The sequence below is a fragment of the Camelina sativa genome, chromosome 9 (assembly GCF_030686135.1).
Source record: "Camelina sativa cultivar CO46 ecotype springtype chromosome 9, ASM3068613v1".
In the NCBI taxonomy this organism is placed as follows: domain Eukaryota; kingdom Viridiplantae; phylum Streptophyta; class Magnoliopsida; order Brassicales; family Brassicaceae; genus Camelina; species Camelina sativa.
This window is the reverse complement of record NC_141888.1, coordinates 44,016-64,365: the sequence shown is the minus strand read 5'-3', so window position 1 is coordinate 64,365 and position 20,350 is coordinate 44,016. Positions and strand designations below refer to the sequence as shown.

At 34.2% G+C, this 20,350-nt stretch overlaps 3 protein-coding genes across 4 annotated transcripts; all 3 read left to right on the top strand.

Annotated features, from left to right (window-relative positions):
* Positions 1-93: 93 nt before the first annotated feature.
* On the top strand, positions 94-1,917 carry LOC147937501 (ATP-dependent DNA helicase homolog RECG1, chloroplastic/mitochondrial-like). Its single transcript, XM_087464155.1, has 5 exons — positions 94-238; positions 423-581; positions 690-773; positions 909-1,481; positions 1,577-1,917. The coding sequence occupies exons 2-5, from the start codon at positions 438-440 to the stop codon at positions 1,667-1,669; spliced, it is 894 nt and encodes a 297-aa protein (XP_087320281.1). The 5' UTR covers positions 94-238; positions 423-437; the 3' UTR covers positions 1,670-1,917.
* A 3,414-nt stretch (positions 1,918-5,331) lies between these two features.
* On the top strand, positions 5,332-8,296 carry LOC147937500 (homeobox-leucine zipper protein ATHB-17). The gene is made up of 4 exons (XM_087464270.1): positions 5,332-5,582; positions 5,927-6,114; positions 6,249-6,328; positions 7,876-8,296. The coding sequence occupies exons 1-4, from the start codon at positions 5,504-5,506 to the stop codon at positions 8,126-8,128; spliced, it is 600 nt and encodes a 199-aa protein (XP_087320396.1). The 5' UTR covers positions 5,332-5,503; the 3' UTR covers positions 8,129-8,296.
* Positions 8,297-12,255: 3,959 nt separating this feature from the next.
* Positions 12,256-15,658, top strand: LOC104710070 (auxin efflux carrier component 4). Of its 2 annotated transcripts, none has more exons than XM_087466605.1 (6): positions 12,256-13,725; positions 13,801-14,071; positions 14,251-14,336; positions 14,745-14,902; positions 15,002-15,078; positions 15,183-15,658. In XM_087466605.1, the coding sequence occupies exons 1-6, from the start codon at positions 12,558-12,560 to the stop codon at positions 15,247-15,249; spliced, it is 1,827 nt and encodes a 608-aa protein (XP_087322731.1). In that variant the 5' UTR covers positions 12,256-12,557; the 3' UTR covers positions 15,250-15,658. The 2 variants fall into 2 exon arrangements, with proteins under 2 accessions (XP_087322731.1, XP_087322733.1); XM_087466607.1 differs by having other exon boundaries at positions 12,287-13,725; positions 15,002-15,071.
* Positions 15,659-20,350: the final 4,692 nt, after the last annotated feature.

Here is a 20,350-nt window from a genome sequence, read left to right as displayed (position 1 = left end):
CGTATGATCCGGCAGGCAAGTCATGCAGTTAATATGTCTTTTTAAATCATAGTACAATAAGTTTGCATTCCTTATAGCTTACAACTGATGACAGGATCTTCAAAGTGGAGCTATATCGTTTATAATTGGAACTCACAGTCTGATAGCTGAAAAGATAGAGTACTCTGCATTACGTATTGCCGTAGTTGACGAGCAGCAACGGTTTGGTGTAATCCAGAGAGGAAAGTTTAACAGCAAGGTCAGGTTCCTAAAATATTTTTGATCTATCGGATAATTGCGTTATTCACTCTAGTTGAAGTAATGATTCATGGTGATTTATTTGATTGGTGACCTGAAATGAATTGCTCTTGTACTTTCATTCTTCTTATCGATGTAAGCATATAATTCGTTAACTGAAGTGTATTGTAATGTGACTTCTGCAGTTATATGGGACATCTATGATATCAAAAAGTGACTCATCTGACTCTGATGATACTTCCAAAACCGATCTCAGTATGGCTCCTCATGTTCTTGCCATGTCAGCCACCCCTATCCCGAGATCACTTGCCTTAGCTTTGTACGGAGATATTTCTTTGACCCAAGTATGTAACTTGTTTCCATTTTAATTCAGCAGGTAGAAGAAACACACTTGTGCCATATGTTAAATGTCTATAAGCATTTTAAATGAGTGCAACTCTCTGTTTCTTCAGATTACTGGTATGCCACTTGGAAGAATACCAGTTGAGACGCACATTTTCGAGGGAAATGAGAGTGGCATCAAGGAAGTCTACTCAGTAATGCCTATGACAATAACTACAATTATTTTCTTGACTCTCTCATCATAGAAACAATAAATTCAAGACAATGCTTTTGATTTTTAAAATTGCAACAGTGGATGATATCTAAACATGTCATATATCCATTGACAGATGATGCTGGAAGACCTGAAGTCTGGAGGGAGAGTGTACCTTGTGTACCCTGTTATTGATCAATCAGAGCAACTGCCACAGCTCCGTGCTGCCTCTGCGGAGCTCGAAATAATAACCAAAAAATTTCCAACGTACAACTGCGGACTGTTACACGGAAGGATGAAGAGTGACAGCAAAGAAGAGGCTCTAAATAAATTCAGAAGTGGAGAAACACAGATACTTCTCTCGACCCAGGTGATAGAGATAGGTGTTGATGTTCCAGACGCATCAATGATGGTTGTCATGAATGCTGAGAGATTTGGAATCGCTCAGTTACACCAACTCAGAGGACGTGTTGGGCGTGGAACCAGAAAATCGAAATGCTTATTAGTTGGGTCAACCCCCAATAGCCTTAAACGGTTGAATATGTTGGGGAAATCGTCAGATGGGTTTTACTTGGCAAATATAGACCTTCTTCTACGTGGACCTGGTGATTTGCTTGGGAAGAAACAATCTGGGCACTTACCAGAGTTCCCGCTCGCTAGACTAGAAATAGACGGCAATATGTTGCAGGAAGCCCACATCGCCGCTTTGGTAAAACATTGATTCCCCAATTGCATTACAGTGAAATGATATACTTCAAATGTCACTAATATTCATATTTTTCCTTTTATACTCTGTTTTCACAGAACGTTCTAGGAGATTCTCATGACCTGGAGAAATTTCCAGCGCTAAAAGCTGAGCTTAGCATGAGACAGCCACTTTGTCTTCTGGGCGACTAAAAAGGTTGCACAAGCTACAGTGTACATACATAGTACATACTTGGTATGTCCTTTTGGTTATTTTGGTACTATGACATGTTGTAGTAGACTAGTAGTAGTAGTGGTAATATAGTCTTTGGGTGTCAATTTCAGATTAAGCATAACGAGCATAGATCAAACATGTTTTGGTGTCATATAAGCTTTATATTTTGTGTCCAACAAGAGACCCATTCATGTGAAAAAAAAAAAAGAAGAATACTTGACTTGGAGTTTGATGCCTCTGAATAGGACGTCAACTAATGGGATCTGTAAAAGTGAAAAATAAGTGGTGGCTTTATGCTTGCTATGTTTTTATTTGAAGAGTTTTGTGGAGTGTGAAGTAATATAGAAAGTGGTAATAGGAATGAGAAATGGTGTGAGTGACACACAGGAGTCTTTTGGGGGTTAGCAACCAACCAATGAGGGAGATTCACGGGGAGAGGAGAGACAAAGAGACAAGTGGTGACCCACAAAATGTTTCCTACCCAATCATCAAACGATAGGACCCACTAACCTCCTTGTCTCCTCCTTTGTCCTTCACTTCCCATATTGAAACTTGAAGTGTTGGCAACTTGTTTCACATCTTATTGACACTGCTTGTGCCTAAATCATTCTGCGTCTTCTTTGTCTGCATCTTTTAACACTTGCAAACTTTTTCATCACTCCGTTGTACTAGCTTTTACTAAATCTAAACTGTATGTATCGAGTCTATTAGGGATTTAACATGTTTCGGCAATAGATCATCATCGGTTGAGATAGAAGTATAGAACCATACAAAATAATATTCACATATTTCTTGGTGTCTGTTTGTATGGATATTATTGTAGGTATAATTGGTGCCGGTCGGCAAATATTTTGATGATGACTAATGGTATTTTTGATATAGTATATGATAAAACTAGCATGGGAGGTGGTGGTGGGTTGAAAAAGACAATCATGATAAGACAATTCTCATGTTTAATTTGAACACTACAAAGACCAAAAGTTCTCACACATAACTATGCCGGCTTTTTAAATCCTTGTTTTGATAACAATAGTTTTTGTTTAACAATCCCTTATCTCTCTTCTCTCTTATGTACTTTGCATTAATTAATGTGTTTGGGTTAATAAATTGAAACCTTATGAGTAGCAAAAGTAGACGAAACAGGCACAAGGGTTTGGATCCAAAGAGTAGAAGAAAAATGATTAAGAGACAAGACAGAAACCTTTTTTTTGTTTTTATTGACTTTAGAAGATAGTGATGTCGGAAGATAAATCTATGTACGTCCCTAGACGAATGATTTGCTCATCGGAAGCTACAAAAAGCTGTTTGTACAAATTGGGGATCCTCTTTTCGTTTTCTATAATATCTTATCGTATGCGCTCTCCTTCTATGACAGTAATAATTGAAGCTTTAAAATCCACACCAGTTGAATACTTTCAAGTTTCAACGGTTGAAACTTGAAAGAGAGTGGTCACTGTGGTACTGCTGGTACACTTACATTAACCATAATTTTGGAAGAACATTTAATTAGATGTATAGTTTTTACTATTTTTACAAAATTACAGAGTTATATTCCAATAAAAGAACTAGACAATGATTGTAGTTGTGTGCGATCGACCGCACAAAGTATATGGTGGTGACTACACAGATCTGGTCTGATATAACAACTTTCTTTAATATTTTATTTTCTTTTTTAGACGTAATGAAGTAATGAACGCAAATCGTCATCATCATCATGCACCAACAAATTTAATCAGTCTTACCCTAAACAAAAACCATAATTGGTACCAATTTATTTTGGAAATATACACATACACTAAGGGCGTATTAGATAACCCTACATTTATAATAGTGATAAATGACCTTGACCTTTAAACTACTCCATTCTTACCATTTTTGACCAACATAATTTCACAAAATTAAAGTGCGTTCAAATATTTTCATCAATCAATTTTGCCAAAAATTTATTTTAGAATTGCTTTGGTTTGAATTCTCAAATATCGGTCGTCTTCTATTTTACACCGCATGAAGAAAATAATACATATAATTGGGCGTATATTATTGGGTCTCATCTCATGCACTAATTAATTACGTTTGAAAACATAAGTTTATTCTGCTGTAATTAATTGGGTCAATATCATTGAACAATAGTCGTACTATACTAGTATTAGTATAACATAGAGTATTATTTTCATGCGTTTCGCGAGCTAGGAGGAGAATATATTGAACTCATGGTGTTTCTCAAAGCAGAACAGAGAAAATGATTACTAATTTTCTTTTCTCAATTTTTTTACTAATTTCTTTTTATAGGATATGAAATAAGTATGAAAGAGCAAATACGATATATGATTGTCATAATCACCAAATTCGGATATACTAATCTAATCGTGGACAACCAAATAATTAAGCAGTCAGTTAAATAAAGGAACGTGTGTGATCTCTAATCCAGTACTGCTTAATTATTATATGCAAATTAAAAATATATATATATGACTCATGCAAATGACCAAGAATGCACCACAAAAGGTATAGACCGGTCAAGTATGTTAATCTCATAATTCCTATTTTTAAAAAAACGAAGAATACACGTAGCATTGTTAACTTAATTTCATATACTTCTCTTGTCATCAGATTTATAATGTTTGAATTGTTGGATCTAACAAGAAAACATAGTTATAACACGAAGATTGACTTAAAAACCGTATATAGATGGATACGTTACATGCATGTTTTCCGAGGTTAACTAGCCGATGAACATTATACGTATCTTATGTTGTCTCTTACTAAATGCTTAGTCTCTAAACCGTACAAAAATTCAACAAACCCTAAATTAATGTATAGTAATTATGATTATTGAATATGCGTTTCTATCTCAATAATTTTTTCACCAGTTATATTCTAGTCTCCCATATAGTCCCATTTACAACAAACATCATCATCTAACGAGAGATAAATAAATAAAATGCGAAAAAAAAACGTAAAATAAATAAATAAAAAGTAACGAGAGATGAGCATAATGGAAATGTGGGAGGCGTATAGAATAAGAAGAGTTCATCTGAGGAGGGTCTCAATCATTTTCATAAGCTCAATACTTGGACCGACTCAGGTTTTTACGGAATAAAGAGAGAATCGATCATAAATTTTTTTTTTTTTTTTTTGTGATCAAACTTTATCGATTAATTATTAAATGAAAGTGTAATTAAATGAAAATGTTGAACAAAAGAGAAAGAAAAAACATGCTGGTTAGTCTCCCACACCGAGTCAGTCAGCATTTATTTAATCACCCCAAAACCATTTTGATTCAATTGTTTGACACGTGTTATTCATCCTACAACTCTATTCATAATTTCTTTGACCAATAGATCTTTTAGTCAATACACCTCCCCTCTCTTCTACTATTCATTATTTATTCAATATGAGTAATATTTAGCTTTTAATTTTGTTTTCTTTATAAACTTCTCATAGGTTGATGAATGGATGGATACCCAAACGCATCTTATTACATTTGTTGTGTCTTTAAGGTCCTTTTTGTGATAAAACTACTATTTACGTACATAATGACAATGATATACGTACGCATATACAAATAGTACTATATGCCATATGGATCACGCATGCGTGCGTGTATGTATATACAAACAACATCACATGTAATATGTATATGTATATTTGTCTATGTGACTATGTGTATAAATATATAAAAGCATCGCCACGCTTCAAGTTTGTCTCTCTTTATATATTAAACTGAGTTTTCCTCTCTAACTTTACCTTTTTTTTCTTCCTCATCCTCTCTTGATCTCTCTCAAGAACCCTAATTAAAATTTAATCGATCAATGGAGATTTTACCGGAGAACTCTTCTAACTTGGATCTTACTATCTCCGTTCCTGGCTTCTCTTCCTCCCCTCCCTCCGGTAATTAAGCTTCTTACATACACACACATATAATTAAACACTATAATTATAATCTATTATTTTATTATATTGATCAAATGATATATATCTATGTAATTAGGCTTGTGTTTGGATTCTATGTTTCTTTTCGATGATGACCTGACTATATATTCTTTCGTTTGAATTACATGGAAACATCATGAGTTCTCTAAGCTCTTATATTGGCAAAAAAGAAAATTTTTTAAATATATATATAGAAGTAATGTTTATATCATCTTATTAATTTCTCTTTGGCCACAATATTTTCGTTTAATTTCTGTCGTTGTTGATATAGTAATTAATGGTATGAACACAATAAGTTTCAGATGAAGGAAGTGGCGGAGGGAGAGAACAGCTAAAGCTAGACATGAATCGATTGCCGTCGTCTGAAGACGGAGACGATGAAGAATTCAGTCACGATGGCTCTGCTCCTCCTCGAAAGAAACTCCGCCTAACCAGAGAACAGTCTCGTCTTCTTGAAGATAGCTTCAGACAGAATCATACCCTTAATCCCGTAACTAACTATTCACAATTTTACATATAATAATTACTTATGTTTTTTTTATAGCTTTGTTTTATTTTTATTTATAGTATAACTTTAGAACAAAAAGAATTGTAATGAATGTTTTTTTTTCTCGTAAAATGTAGAAACAAAAGGAAGCACTTGCTAAGCATTTGATGCTACGGCCAAGACAAATTGAAGTTTGGTTTCAAAACCGTAGAGCAAGGTACGTTTTTGTGTGTGGCCAACTTTTGTTTGTTTTTTTACATCATTGGTGAATAAATAAAATATCTGACTATATAATATATATGAGGTTAAATAATAAGCTGGTGGTTGATGATTAACGAGAGAGTTCACATAAGTGTTAAACGTTGACGGAATATAAAAATAAAGCAGAAAACAAAAAAATGAAATCTGAATCGGATTCGACCCACCCCGTTAACATATACTTATACAAGTCGTACCCTTAAATAATAAAAAGTTAACCTTGTCCTTTTCATAACATTATTATCTCAATTCCTCCATCAAATTTTTTTGGTTATTATATTGCTTTCCTTCTAGGTCCTTCTTAAATTCTCGAAGAGTCACCACTTGTAACATGGAATATATACAAGGAAAATGTCAATTCATTTGACCAAATCTTTTGAAGTCAAACAAGTTTACAGAAAGAAGCTAACAGCCACCCAATTAAACACACATATTAATCAAAAGTAATATACTAGTGTTGAAGTAGTTATATATATCAACATCACGTACATATGTGTTGTTGCATGGTTATTTTCACAAGTGACAACAGCATTTTGGAGCCGCCAATTGTGATATCCATTAACACGTTGTTTTTAAAAAAAAATGTGTGATGTAACTCGGAGCCAGTTTTGTTTTGAGAAAAACACTTTGGCTCCTGTACGTCAATACGTGTATTATATACATTAATAGTTTAATACATATACATATGTATTCACGTGTCGAGGTCTCACGAATGTTTCATACCATTAGTCGTTTTATTACAATATATTTTTTTTTTGGTAACGTATAGTTCTTTAATTAATTTCTGCATGGATCTGTTTGTTTCATGTGTATAACATATACTATTTGTTATACACATGAAACAATAATAGTATATGTTTTGATTGTGTATATACTATTATTGTGCATGGATCTGTTTGTTATATATGATTAGTCAATCTATAATTCGTTAGTCATTGTTACAAGACAAATTGATAAACTGGTTAAAAATTTTAAATATCTTTCTTTTGAACACAAAGAAAAATAATTTTATTTATTTAGATCCCACAATAATTGTGAACAGATGGGAAATGTGAATGGTGCAATAAATAAGAAGAGTTTCAACACTGGTCGTATTACTATTATGACGGTTTCCCAAAACATAGCTATAATCATAACCACAACCTTTTTACTAGTATAATAGAAGTACACTGTATTTTCTAGCCTCTTTTTTATTTTATCTTCAATTTCAGTTTATTTAATTTATAAATTCCGAGCAATTCAATCAATGTGTTTTCTTTTATTTTTCTGCCTCGTGTACTTACTTTCTCATCAATGCCCTTTGACTCATAATTCATTGGGCAGTTCATGCGTTTTCATTTTCCATGATTTTTATAAAATATAGTTGCATCGTCGACGAAGCATTTGATCTTTGTTTGGATGTCATCATATATTTACAAATCGTCTACGAGTTTAATTAATTATGTTAATATTCGCATAATAAATAACTAGTAACGTACTTTTTTTGGATTTGTTTGTTTTAATTAGGAGCAAATTAAAGCAAACCGAGATGGAATGCGAGTATCTTAAAAGGTGGTTTGGTTCACTAACGGAGCAAAACCACAGGCTCCATAGAGAAGTAGAAGAGCTTAGAGCCATGAAGGTAGGCCCACCCACAGTGAACTCCGCCTCCAGCCTCACTATGTGCCCTCGCTGCGAGCGAGTCACCACTCCAGCGAGCCCAGCTTCCATGGCGGTTCCGGCCAGGAAAAAGTTTCCGCCGCAAGAGCGTGACGATTGATATATGTATCTTAAATATTGGAGTATGGTTTAGGAGTCGACGAAAGTCACCCATTCAGCCCCAAAAATATTTGATGATCACATAATTTCGTGTATATAGTACTTAGAGATCTTGTGCTGCACATCAACTCTTTGTAAATATTATTATTTTTTTTTAAAAAATTAAAAATCCAATATCCTTAATTTGGAAATCGAAATAAGAAATAAAAACAAAAATCTATTTTAGTATTTTCAAACAGTTCATTACCACAAAATCCAATTGTTGAGATAGTGCTCTCAATTAAAAAAAAAAAACATTGAACTAATAATACGTAAACTCTATCTTCACTATTTCAGAAAGCAAAACGTAAACTGGAGAACAACATACGGCAATTTTATGAGTTTGATCACCAGTCACTGATTTCGAAGTACCGATAAGATTACAATTACGAAAGGAAATGAAGAACAACCAAAAAAATATACCATTCCAGGGGAAAAAAAGGGATGCTCCGGTTTTACACTCCCAACCACAAACCAGTCATCTAACCAAATCCAAGGTGAAGAAAGGATGATCCTTTCTCAATGGGATTTTAGTTTCTAATTTTTTGTAGCTGGGCTTCTGGCATTGGGCTTTTTCTTTTATTTAGCCCTGTAAAACTCTTTGGTCATGCTTTAATTTGAATGCCCTTTAACAAAAAAAAAAAAAGAAAGGATGATCCTACGCTAACTGTCTAACTCCAACGACTCGTATAACAAACCCGGCTGCATGCCTTCCGCTTGATTACTTAAGCCGCCCCTTTAGTCTCAACCTTAATTACATTTACCTCATCGATGAAATTGGCCCATAGCCCATTAGAAAGGCCCATAAAGTTTCGAGTCCATTTTATATCTGCAAAGTTTTGAGAAAAAAGAAAACCTAAATCCTTGGTCGGTCGGTGGGTCGATTTCTCTGCTCATCTGATGTTTTGATTGGAGGATTAAATACTATAACTGCGATTAATTTTCCCCATTTTTCATTAAACCAGTGTCAAATAGTTCTCCTGTCTTCCTCGAGACAAAATAAGTCTCCGCCGCAAAAACTAACTTGCAACGTACGGTACCAACAATGGAGTTCTAGGGAAAGAGTTTATATGTTCTATTTTACATCATTCTTAAACCATTTTGCTTATTTTTAATTCATAGCTGCATCTAGCTGATTTCGATTCTTAGATTATTTCAATTTTTAGCTGCGTTTAGCCGAAACGCTTATATTCCTCAAGTATTCAACATGCAAATGATGTAACCATTTTAAATTCCTCAACAATACTTTAACAAATTCCTCTAAAATCATGTTACCATTTAAAGCCTAAATGTTAAAATTTTAATATATTGAAAACAAACTGAGCACCGAGATTAGACATCTAGTAGTGAAAAAATTGAAACATTTATCTTTTTAGAATACAAATTATAGTGTTAGGACTTAGGAGTGGAGATATTAAAAAGTGACTCTCTTAGGCTTATGTGCCATTGCAAATTTCACATTTCCACGCCAGGCCCCATAAAGTACTAATGGATTTACCCAAAAATCTACGGTCATAGAAAAAGAAAAGGAAAAATTGGGAACTGAGTACAAAAACTTTGAGAGGCCTTGGGGTTTGGTAGCGACGGGGACGACCCGGCGCGAAGTAGAAAGGCATGTATAGGAAATGGACCACGTGCGTGTCACGTGCCATCATTATGGTAGCTTTATATCCAGACACCAGTCTTGATCAAGACCACGTTGACCCCTCTCGTTGGTTGGTTTGGTTGGTTAAACCCACCAGCGTGTGTTTTAGGGAATAAGGACGCTTTAGCTCTTTTGTGAAAAACAGAGCGCTAGCTGTGATCTTTTTCATGGGTCCAGAATACAGATCATCGTGTCTTACCATTAACACGAAAAATTTATTAATTAGTGAGATACTTATTATCTACAACGAACGAACATGCATGTGTTTAAATATTATAAGCATACGAAAAGAGCATTGATTTTGTAGGTACGCCAAACTCGATACTCTCTATCCAAGGGTCCATAATAATATTTATTTATAATATCGTAATCTTGATACTATAATTTAAATGTAATTGATTGGTAGTTTATTTGTAGTTTATGTAAAGAACCAAAAAAAAAGAACGATTTGATTATTGGTGATGTGACTCGTGCTCTCGTTTTCTCCGGTCTTCAGCATGTGATTTGGTGTGTGTTAGAAAATGTCTCGTTAACAAATATACTTCCTCTTTCCCGCAAATGCATGCTCTCACACTCTTAAAACAATTTGCAGCAATAGCATCCCATGATTATTGATTGGGTTGTATATATCAAGTAGTATTCGGTCAAACTATATCCGTCTAGCTAGAACAAAATATAAGGATATAAAATCGTATCTATGTGATTGGGTTGGAACATAATGGAGGTGTCTTATGCGGGCTGTTCGATATAATTTGATTTTGGACGGAAAGTGATATTATCAAGTGCTTAACCAGTAAGATCCTTTTGAGTTTGAATAAGATTATCTAAATACAGGTTCTGGTAGAGAGCTAACTATGACTGTTTCAAGGTCATTACCTACAACACATTAGTTATCATTAGCAGAAAAAATGTAAAATCACATTCTTAAGACTATTTTGGTTACCAAGCAATAATCACATTTATAAATATTGTGGAGAGAAATAAAAACTAAAATTTTTATTACCAATCATTGGATGCCATTTGTGGCCGTAGTTGCCAAGATCTGATCGAGTTTGTCCCTAGGTATGTAGAGACGTAGAGTTATAGAATCTAGATAAAATTGTACTCTCTCTCCCTGATAAATTGATGTTTAGAAAATATTTTTTGTCTCTAAAAAATTGATATTCTAAATAATTTTAATACTAAAAAGGTGTAAAAGTAGAAAAGTAGAAAAAATGTCAGAAAAATAAATCATCACATATGCATGAGATGACCAAAAATAAAAAATAAAAATCATAAAGAAAAAAACTAAATAATAAATTAATCATATACACCATCATCTTAATATGTGTGAAAAATTATAAACATCAAACTATTAGAAACAGAGGGAATATTAAGAATCATCCAAATATACCCTAATCGAGAAGAAATAATATGAGATCAACGGTTTGCCAAAAAAAAAATAATAATAATATGAGATCAACGATCACAATTGGCTAATTAGCAAGACTGGCCAGAAGCTGAGAGACTAGTCAGACGTGTCTTCGTGGGAGATAGTGAAGCTGATCATCATTCATCATAACAGTTTTTCACTAGTAAAAGCTAAGAAGGAAGCCTTAAATTCTTGCGGAAACTATATATAAAGCTCAAAATTACTACTTCTACTCAATTGTCTTGTGTAAGCAAAAGAAAATTATAATAGAGATCGCAAGTGAGATAGATACCTTTAAAAACGGAATAAATATTGTGTGCTTATAATTAAATTCAACGGTCCAGCAGCAGTGGTTTGGACCTAACACTAATGACATTTGTTCGTCTTATCATTTTGTTTCCCTGTACCACCAACGAAGACAAAACCTATTTAATCGTATTTGGGAATCAGACGATTATTACGTTCTACGAAGAAAAAAGGATTACAGAAACAGTAATCCGTATTATTTCTTAATAAAGTGGGATGAATCGGATCTGGTCTTCTATTAGCTAAATGCTTAATAAGAAAATATCAGCCTTTTTCTCTCTAATTGCCCAAAATTTTGGCTCTTTTTATCTGATAATGACGTATACTATATATAGTGGGCCAATGATCTAGGGTTTCTTCCAATCCTTTGTAAAATTACGATTTTGCCCCTGCGGCCTATTGGGCCAAATCCAAAATTTCTGACCCAAATCTTCCTGAAATCTTCTACTTGGACTTCTATAAATGTTGGGGGCAAAGCCCATATCCAACACTAACTTTGGTTGTCAAGTGAAAATAATAGTAGTGTATATATATTCTCCTTGGCAACTTTAAAAAGTGCAAAAAGACTTGACCACTTTTATTTTTTCTTAAGTAGCAAAAAAGAAAAAGCACACGAGGGACTATTCCAATGATAAATAAAACTGTCCACGTACCGCCAGAAACTCCCCCATATGCGATCTGCCACGTGTCCCCACTCAACAACACACTATGATATCATTATCATTTTAATCTCACATAAAGTAAATTAACTAATTATTATTCGCTTAATTAAAAAAACGTAATCGTGTGCAAACGAGTGATGATGATGATGATGACGGACACTGTCACTGCTTCAAAACCTCTTTCTATATATATGATGAGTCTGGTGATGAGGGAGGCCCCCCTCTCTCGTCTCCTAAATCCTTTCTAAAATTAGTATCATCTCTCTCTCCTAACGGTTTCTTTATTCTTCCCACTTTGCCCTTCTCCTCCCTTCTAATTCCCCCTCTCATGCCACTTCTCTTCTAAAGTAAATCCCACCGGAATAAAATGATTACGTGGCACGACTTGTACACCGTCCTGACCGCGGTGGTGCCGCTCTACGTGGCTATGATCCTTGCCTACGGATCCGTGCAGTGGTGGAAGATATTCTCCCCTGACCAGTGTTCCGGCATCAACCGCTTCGTCGCCATATTCGCCGTCCCGCTCCTCTCCTTCCACTTCATCTCCACCAACGATCCTTACGCCATGAACCTCCGCTTCATCGCCGCCGACACGCTTCAGAAGATCATCATGCTCTTCTTGCTTGCTCTTTGGTCCAATCTTACCAAGAACGGTAGCTTGGAGTGGATGATCACCATCTTCTCTCTCAGCACTCTCCCCAACACTCTCGTCATGGGCATCCCTTTGTTGATCGCCATGTACGGTACTTACGCCGGCTCTCTCATGGTCCAGGTCGTTGTTCTTCAGTGTATCATCTGGTACACTCTCCTCCTCTTCCTCTTCGAGTACCGTGGCGCTAAGCTTCTCATCATGGAGCAGTTCCCTGAGACTGCCGCCTCCATCGTCTCCTTTAAAGTCGAATCCGACGTCGTTTCCCTCGACGGTCATGATTTCCTCGAGACGGATGCGGAGATCGGAAACGACGGGAAGCTTCACGTCACGGTCAGGAAATCAAACGCCTCGAGGAGGTCGCTGATGATGACTCCACGGCCTTCCAATCTCACCGGAGCTGAGATCTACAGCCTCAGTTCGACTCCCAGAGGTTCTAATTTCAACAATTCCGATTTTTACTCGGTGATGGGGTTCCCCGGCGGGAGGCTTTCTAATTTCGGTCCGGCGGATCTGTACTCCGTTCAATCTTCTCGTGGTCCGACTCCGCGGCCTTCCAATTTCGAAGAGAACAACGCCGTCAGATATGGATTTTACCCTAACCCGGCGACGGCGGGTTCGTACCCGGCTCCGAACCCGGAGTTCTCATCCGGTACGACGGCTGTTTCAACTAAACAACCTAACAAAGTCCCGCAAGATAAGGATAATAACAGCAAAGCGAGCCATGACGCTAAAGAGCTTCACATGTTTGTTTGGAGTTCAAGCGCTTCCCCTGTTTCCGACGTGTTCGGTGGAGCCGGAGGTGCCACAGAGCAATCTGAACAAGGCGCCAAGGAGATCCGGATGGTTGTCCCTGATCAACCTCGAAAGAGTAATGCCGCCAGAGGTAGTAGGTTTCTTTTATTTTAGTACTATACATATCAAATTCATATTAATCCTAATTTTTGTGTGTTTTGGTCAGGTGGTGGTGATGATATTGGCTGTGACGATGGTGGAGAGGGTGAAAGAGAGATAGAGAAAGCTACGGCAGGGCTGAACAAAGTGGGGTCTAATTCCACGGCGGAGCTAGAAGCGGCCGGAGGAGATGGCGGCGGCGTCCGCATGGGAACACATATGCCGCCTACAAGTGTGGTGACGAGACTGATTTTGATAATGGTGTGGCGAAAACTCATCAGAAACCCGAACACATATTCAAGTCTTATCGGTCTCATCTGGGCTCTTGTTGCTTACCGGTCAGTCAGTTAGTCAGTCCAATCATTTTCTGACTTACCCATAATGGATATATATTATTATCATTATAAAATTGGAAATAACATAATCAATCATATAGTATTCATTCACATATATGCATGGAATAATTGTAATGGGAACTAACTAAACTAATAATGAGTATGGGTTATTGTGGAAGCAGGTGGCATGTGGCTATGCCCAAAATATTACAACAATCCATCTCCATACTCTCAGATGCTGGTCTTGGAATGGCTATGTTCAGCTTAGGTAAGTCAAAACTTCTCCATCTTTCTTTTTAAAGGACTAGACTTCTGTTGATGATGATCTAATCTTAAAGATTAATATAAAGCGTAATGCTGGGTCCAATTTGTTGTCAATCATATCTGTTAAAACTTCATTTAATGCAAAAGGTGGGTCTGGGTGTTTATTTAGTCGTAGTTGTCCAGCTTGTAATTGGTAAAAAAAAAAAGTCATATGGACTGTACAAAGCACTTACCCTTAAGAGAATACGGACCCTCTCTGACCTTGTGACCCAGACATGTTGGTAGGTCCGGTCCCCCCCCCACTGGCTGTGTGTACTTATTTGGGTCTTACCAAGTAGCTGGCCTAACTCTTGCTGTCAATTTCTCAAAATCCCTTAATTAATTCATTGCTTATTTTTGGTCTATTCTTAAGGTTTATTCATGGCACTTCAACCCAAAATCATTGCTTGTGGGAACTCCGTCGCCACGTTTGCCATGGCAGTCAGATTCATAACCGGTCCGGCCATCATGGCTATTGCTGGGATTGCCATTGGGTTACACGGGGACCTTCTCCGTATAGCCATCGTTCAGGTATACATATTTATAGTGTTACATATGCATGATATATGTCTATAATATAGTCTTACATGATCATGATGATGATGTTGAGTGCATGAATTATATATATAGGCTGCGTTGCCTCAAGGAATAGTTCCGTTTGTGTTTGCAAAAGAGTACAATGTGCATCCAACGATTCTCAGTACTGCGTAAATTCCAAACTTATTTATATTACTGTTACAAAATCGTTATTTTTGATCAAGTAGTATATTAAGATATTAACACATGTATATGTTGGTGAAAATGGATGCAGGGTAATATTTGGAATGTTAATAGCCTTACCCATAACTCTGGTCTACTATATTCTTCTTGGCCTCTGAATTGGTCCCTTCAGTTTCAACTGGCTTTTGAGAGCGCCTCGGAGATTGGGTTCTTTATTCCTCCTCGGTAACCAGGAAATAAACAAATCCTTTCTTTTCGTGGGAAAGAGTGGAAGGTGGGTGAAGAAGAAGATATGCCTTTGGTTTTTGGTTCCAATATTTGTGGAACACAACAAAAGTACTTAGGATTTCGTGAACAAGATTTGAATGGATTAAGGATCTTGTCTCCGTTAGACGCCAAAACAAAAACAAAAAAACTCTTCCATCTATCTTTTTCTTCTTCTTCTGTTTATGTTAATTTATGTGTAGATCCTAGCTAAGCATATATGTAACACATTATTACACACCCGTATGTGTATATGCACCTTTTTCTTAACTGAATCTTATAATCCAGTGGTTTGTACTAGAATAATCACCGTGTAGTTTACTTTGATAAGAAATCGATGATGCGCGAGAGTGTGAGTTTGTAAATAAACGATACAAAAACAGTACTACTAGAACTAGCTTTTGAATTTTGTTTGGGTTGGAGTACAGGACATACAATATATTTGCACGGCCTACGATGCATGTTTACAGTTCCGTTGTTTAAAGCATCCTAATTCCTAAGATGTTCACTCGTGAATTATCACTATTAATTCGGCCGGTTCATAAAGCGAATTTGTAGAGACACTACAAGAAAATAATTTTATTAAGACGAAATATTTAGTCACAATACAAAGTATTTAGTCACAATATAAACATTGTTACGAATTTGTGACGATTTTTGAATGGTTGCAATACAATGGTCACAAATTTTTATTTGTAACAAAAACGTCACAAGAGTTGCAAGGAATATATTAGTAACCATTTTGTCATCAAAAACTACGACACCAAAAAGTAACAAAACTGTCTTAATTACAGACTAACAAAACGTCTTTAAATCGTCACAATTCATGTTTAAAATAACGTTTTAATTATGTATCTTATTGTTACGAAACTATAGTCTCAAATGGTCACAAATGATAATTAGAAATTTGTCGCAAAATTTTAAGAAATACTCAAAAATAATGATATTTTGTGACTATCATAATGTCCAATTTTATCATTAGAAGTTATTTTCAAATGGTGTTATTAATAAAAATTCATTGCATATGATAAAAATTATAACTAAAAAATCAATCTCAAAACAATATTATTTTTAAAATTTATTATCATACAAATTTTTTATAATCATAAACATTAGATATACATTATAAGCTATCTTTATTCTTACAAAAAAAAAATCACAAATTCGTCCAGATGAACATATTCGATGATAACTTCCATGTTATAACTCCTATGGAAACGATTTCAGGCTTTCTGGAAAGGTAAGACTCAGATCTTTCCAACGGTTGGTAGATCAGCTTCTGGTTCAATTTGTAGCAGTGGAAAACGATTTCACAAGATGACTGATGTTAATTCGCGGATCTGCGCAGAATAGGTTTGAAAAAACATGTATAACTTTTAATCTACAAAAGGGGTTACAAAATCCTTTGGGGAAAACTTACATCTATGGGTTGGGAAATTGCTCACCAAAATTCGTCCATAAAAGAGTCCGTTTACCCCTTATTTTCCACCATCTCCTAGAGCATGTAAGATCTGTCCTTAATCTCAATTGTGGCTCCTTGTTCTGTTTCTCTCAAATGGTTCTCTCTCTCTCTCTAGGTTATGGAGGCACGAAATTATAAAGAATAAAACCCTAATCATCTCTTAAATAAGTCTTGTTAAATTAGGGTTAGAGACTTGGCTTAATGGGCTTTGTATAAATGATATAACAATTTATACTATTTTATGACTAATGTTTACTCATTTTTATGTCACAAACTGTGACTTGCATATCTTTTATAAGTTCATAACTAATTTGCAACAACATATTGGTCACAATGTAGTCATAATAGTGACAATTAATATTATCGTAGCATATTCGTACTAATTGTGACAAACTTTTGTTACTGAGTTTTTTCGTCATAATATAGTGACAAAAATACTATGAATTTGTTACAAATAAACTTAGTCATAATATCGTATTTAAAGTGTCACAAATTTGTGACGGAAATTTTTTATCTCAAAAATACGTCTCAATAAACTTATTTTCTTGTAGTGAGAGAAAGTCTTCGGAGTTCGGATTATCAACCATAGTCTTTATGCCAAAGTAGTGTGAATCTCATCTTATTTAATAAGAACCTAGATTACTCGGATCAACGCAAACATTTTAGTGTTGAGATTTTCGTATTAGGGTTCGTCATTAATAGAGTTAATATATTTACATACTTAATATATCAGTACTATTTTGGTAAAAGGCATCAAATTACTACATTTATAAAACAGAGCAAATCTTTGCCCAAAAAAAGAAAACAAAGCAAATATTCCGAAACTAATAGAGAGTGAATATGAAAGAAATTCAATGAATGCAAATCTAAGAAGACGATCGACCAACATGGCAGGCTTCCCCCGAAAGCGACGAGGCATTTTTACTCAACGACAAAAGTTAACCTTTTCTAAATATCTTTTTTTGCAAGTTTATATACACATATGCCCCCGATATTTTCAAATTCTTATATTATTAGTATATACTCCCTCTTTTTCACAAAGAGTGTCATTTTGGGAGTTTTTCTTTGTTTCACAAAGACTGTCATTTTGTATTTCCAATGTGATTTTTAACATCAAATTTTCTAATTTACCCTTACCCCAAAGCTTTTCTTATTGAATTTCAATTATAAACTACTCATTAAATAGGGGCATATATGTATAATTCAATTTTTTCTTAATTTGTGTGTAGTTGGTCAAAATGACACTCTTTGTGAAACAGAGGGAGTATGTATCAACATATGTCCTCCTAACTTTTTGTCCAAAAAAAAAAAAATGTCCTCCTAATTTCAGAGTAGTTCTTTACTTCTTTTGTCTCAAGAAAATTTTCGACAATTATATTATCATTAAAAATATCTAACTCTATTGTGATGGTATCTAATTATATGTGATTGTGATAAAAAAATATATACAAACAATAATTTTGTGACGTAACTTTCCAGCAACACTCAGATTTACACATACGGTTTTGCATGTAATGTATGATATCTTTATGATTCACATACTATTCCGACAACACATAAGATCACATCCAATAGTTTTACATGCAATATTACGGACTCTTGGTAAAATTTACACCATTAATCTATAAAAAAGCTCTATTTTTGAAAAGTCGAATCTCTCAAATCTAGTAAAAAGGTAAAATTTTAAATCTTTGACCAAGTTATTTAATTTACTTAGATTTTAAACAGGATTGTAAGAAAGATATAATTCAAAATTTTAGGTAAAAAGAAGTAACAAAAAAACCTCCCACATGTAAATCCATACAAAAAAATTCGAGCATCAAAGAATGATAACAAACATGGACCACACTTTTACTCGCATTTCAATTATATCATACTTAACTAAGCTAATATACTTTTCCCTGGAACTAATCAATAGTCAAAATGTTGAGTAGTTTATCGGTTTTATCATGAAAAGAGATTTTACATCCGCTCAAAAAATAACTTCGATTACGTATCCACTTTGAGAGTAGCAGAGATTTTTTTTGTCTCGTTATCTTTTTCTAATTTAATTATAACTAGATTTTAACTCGCGTTACACCGTTGAATTATTTTTTTATTAAAATCATTAAATTTTAAATTGTAATTGTTAGTTAATTTTTTACGTTTTATTTGAAGTTTAAGATTGTATTATTGTATTTTGATTGTTAATTCTACGATTTAATCTGCAGTTTATATACAACACAATAATTTAAATTTGCTATAAATTAATTTCACCAATCCAAAATAAAAATATTCGGAGGATGAGCCAGAATTCATTACAAAACTTATTAATATCCGTTTATATTATTAAGTTGTACCCGTTTGTTTATAATAATCATGTATATAGAGGTGTCAAACAGGTCGGTCCACATTTCTTTTTTCATGGACCGCAGCGGGTCAACCTGCTAAGACCGTGGTCGTTAAAGTTATGCCCAAACATGTCCTCAACCTAAATTTTATATTTGTAGTTTTTGGGACAACCTGCCAGCCGCAGACATACCATGCTAAAATCCGTAATCCCGATAGACTTAATTGTAATGATCATCTTTTAACGGTACACCACAGACCTATATTTTCTATATAAACTATATCTTTAGAAATTTATTACTTTTTAGTATAATATACTGATGGTCGTAGCGATGGATTATTTACATTTTAAATTTATAAGAATATCGATCATAACCCGTCCTATAATAATTTAAATTTATTAAAGTTTATTAAATAATATATTTAAAACATTTATAAAAATTAAACTATACAGAAATCTGGCTGTTTAGAAATTTAAAATTTTTTTGTTTTATGTATTTTTTAGGGATTTTATTTGGTAATGTTACTTTTCTACAAATCTTGTTATAGATTAAATATTTTATATTTAGTAGAGAAACTCTTTAGATTTTCTATATATTAAAGACGGAAAATCTGGAAATTTTTTTTTAAAAATTAAAAAATTTGAAGTAATTGAATATGATTGATTGAAATGAATATAGAGTTTTCTATATCGGAAAAGCGAAAATTTTGTTTAGTTTTGCAGAAAATTAGATTTAGAGGTGGAGATAATTTAGGAAAATTATATTGGATTGATAGGAGAATATTTAATTAACATATCTTATTTGCATATTTCGATTTTTTGTTTTATTTTTTTTAAAATATATTTTTATGGTAATGGCATTGGTTGTAAATACTTTTGAACTCCAAGCCTTCTTCTCAAAAATGCTGTGAAATTAATAATATAGATTATAATATTCTATTTATTTGATTATAAATTTGACAGGTGGCATAGGGTAACAAAAATTTACTTTTACATTTATTAAAATAACATTAAAAGTAGCAGAATACTTAAAATTCCTAAAAAAAAAAATAACGGTAAAAAGTATATAGTAAAACCATTTATGTCACTGTTAAATATTTCAGTAGTTTTTTTTACTATGATCATCAAAGTGTATACTAATCAGTCCTTCTCCATACATGAATGTTTTCACTCGAAGTTATTGGTTAGAACTAGTCTCATCGAC

What these genes read in the sequence shown, in the direction of transcription:
- LOC147937500 (XM_087464270.1), top strand. Translation starts at nt 5,504, where the DNA reads ATGGAGATTTTACCGGAGAACTCTTCTAACTTGGATCTTACTATCTCC. An exon ending in AGAATCATACCCTTAATCCC is followed by an intron (nt 6,115 to 6,248) that starts GTAACTAACTAT and finishes CGTAAAATGTAG; the next exon opens with AAACAAAAGGAAGCACTTGC. An exon ending in TTTCAAAACCGTAGAGCAAG is followed by an intron (nt 6,329 to 7,875) that starts GTACGTTTTTGT and finishes TGTTTTAATTAG; the next exon opens with GAGCAAATTAAAGCAAACCG.
- LOC104710070 (XM_087466605.1), top strand. Translation starts at nt 12,558, where the DNA reads ATGATTACGTGGCACGACTTGTACACCGTCCTGACCGCGGTGGTGCCG. An exon ending in AAAGAGTAATGCCGCCAGAG is followed by an intron (nt 13,726 to 13,800) that starts GTAGTAGGTTTC and finishes TGTTTTGGTCAG; the next exon opens with GTGGTGGTGATGATATTGGC. An exon ending in TGGGCTCTTGTTGCTTACCG is followed by an intron (nt 14,072 to 14,250) that starts GTCAGTCAGTTA and finishes TTGTGGAAGCAG; the next exon opens with GTGGCATGTGGCTATGCCCA.
- LOC147937501 (XM_087464155.1), top strand. Translation starts at nt 438, where the DNA reads ATGATATCAAAAAGTGACTCATCTGACTCTGATGATACTTCCAAAACC. An exon ending in GAGATATTTCTTTGACCCAA is followed by an intron (nt 582 to 689) that starts GTATGTAACTTG and finishes CTGTTTCTTCAG; the next exon opens with ATTACTGGTATGCCACTTGG. An exon ending in GCATCAAGGAAGTCTACTCA is followed by an intron (nt 774 to 908) that starts GTAATGCCTATG and finishes ATCCATTGACAG; the next exon opens with ATGATGCTGGAAGACCTGAA.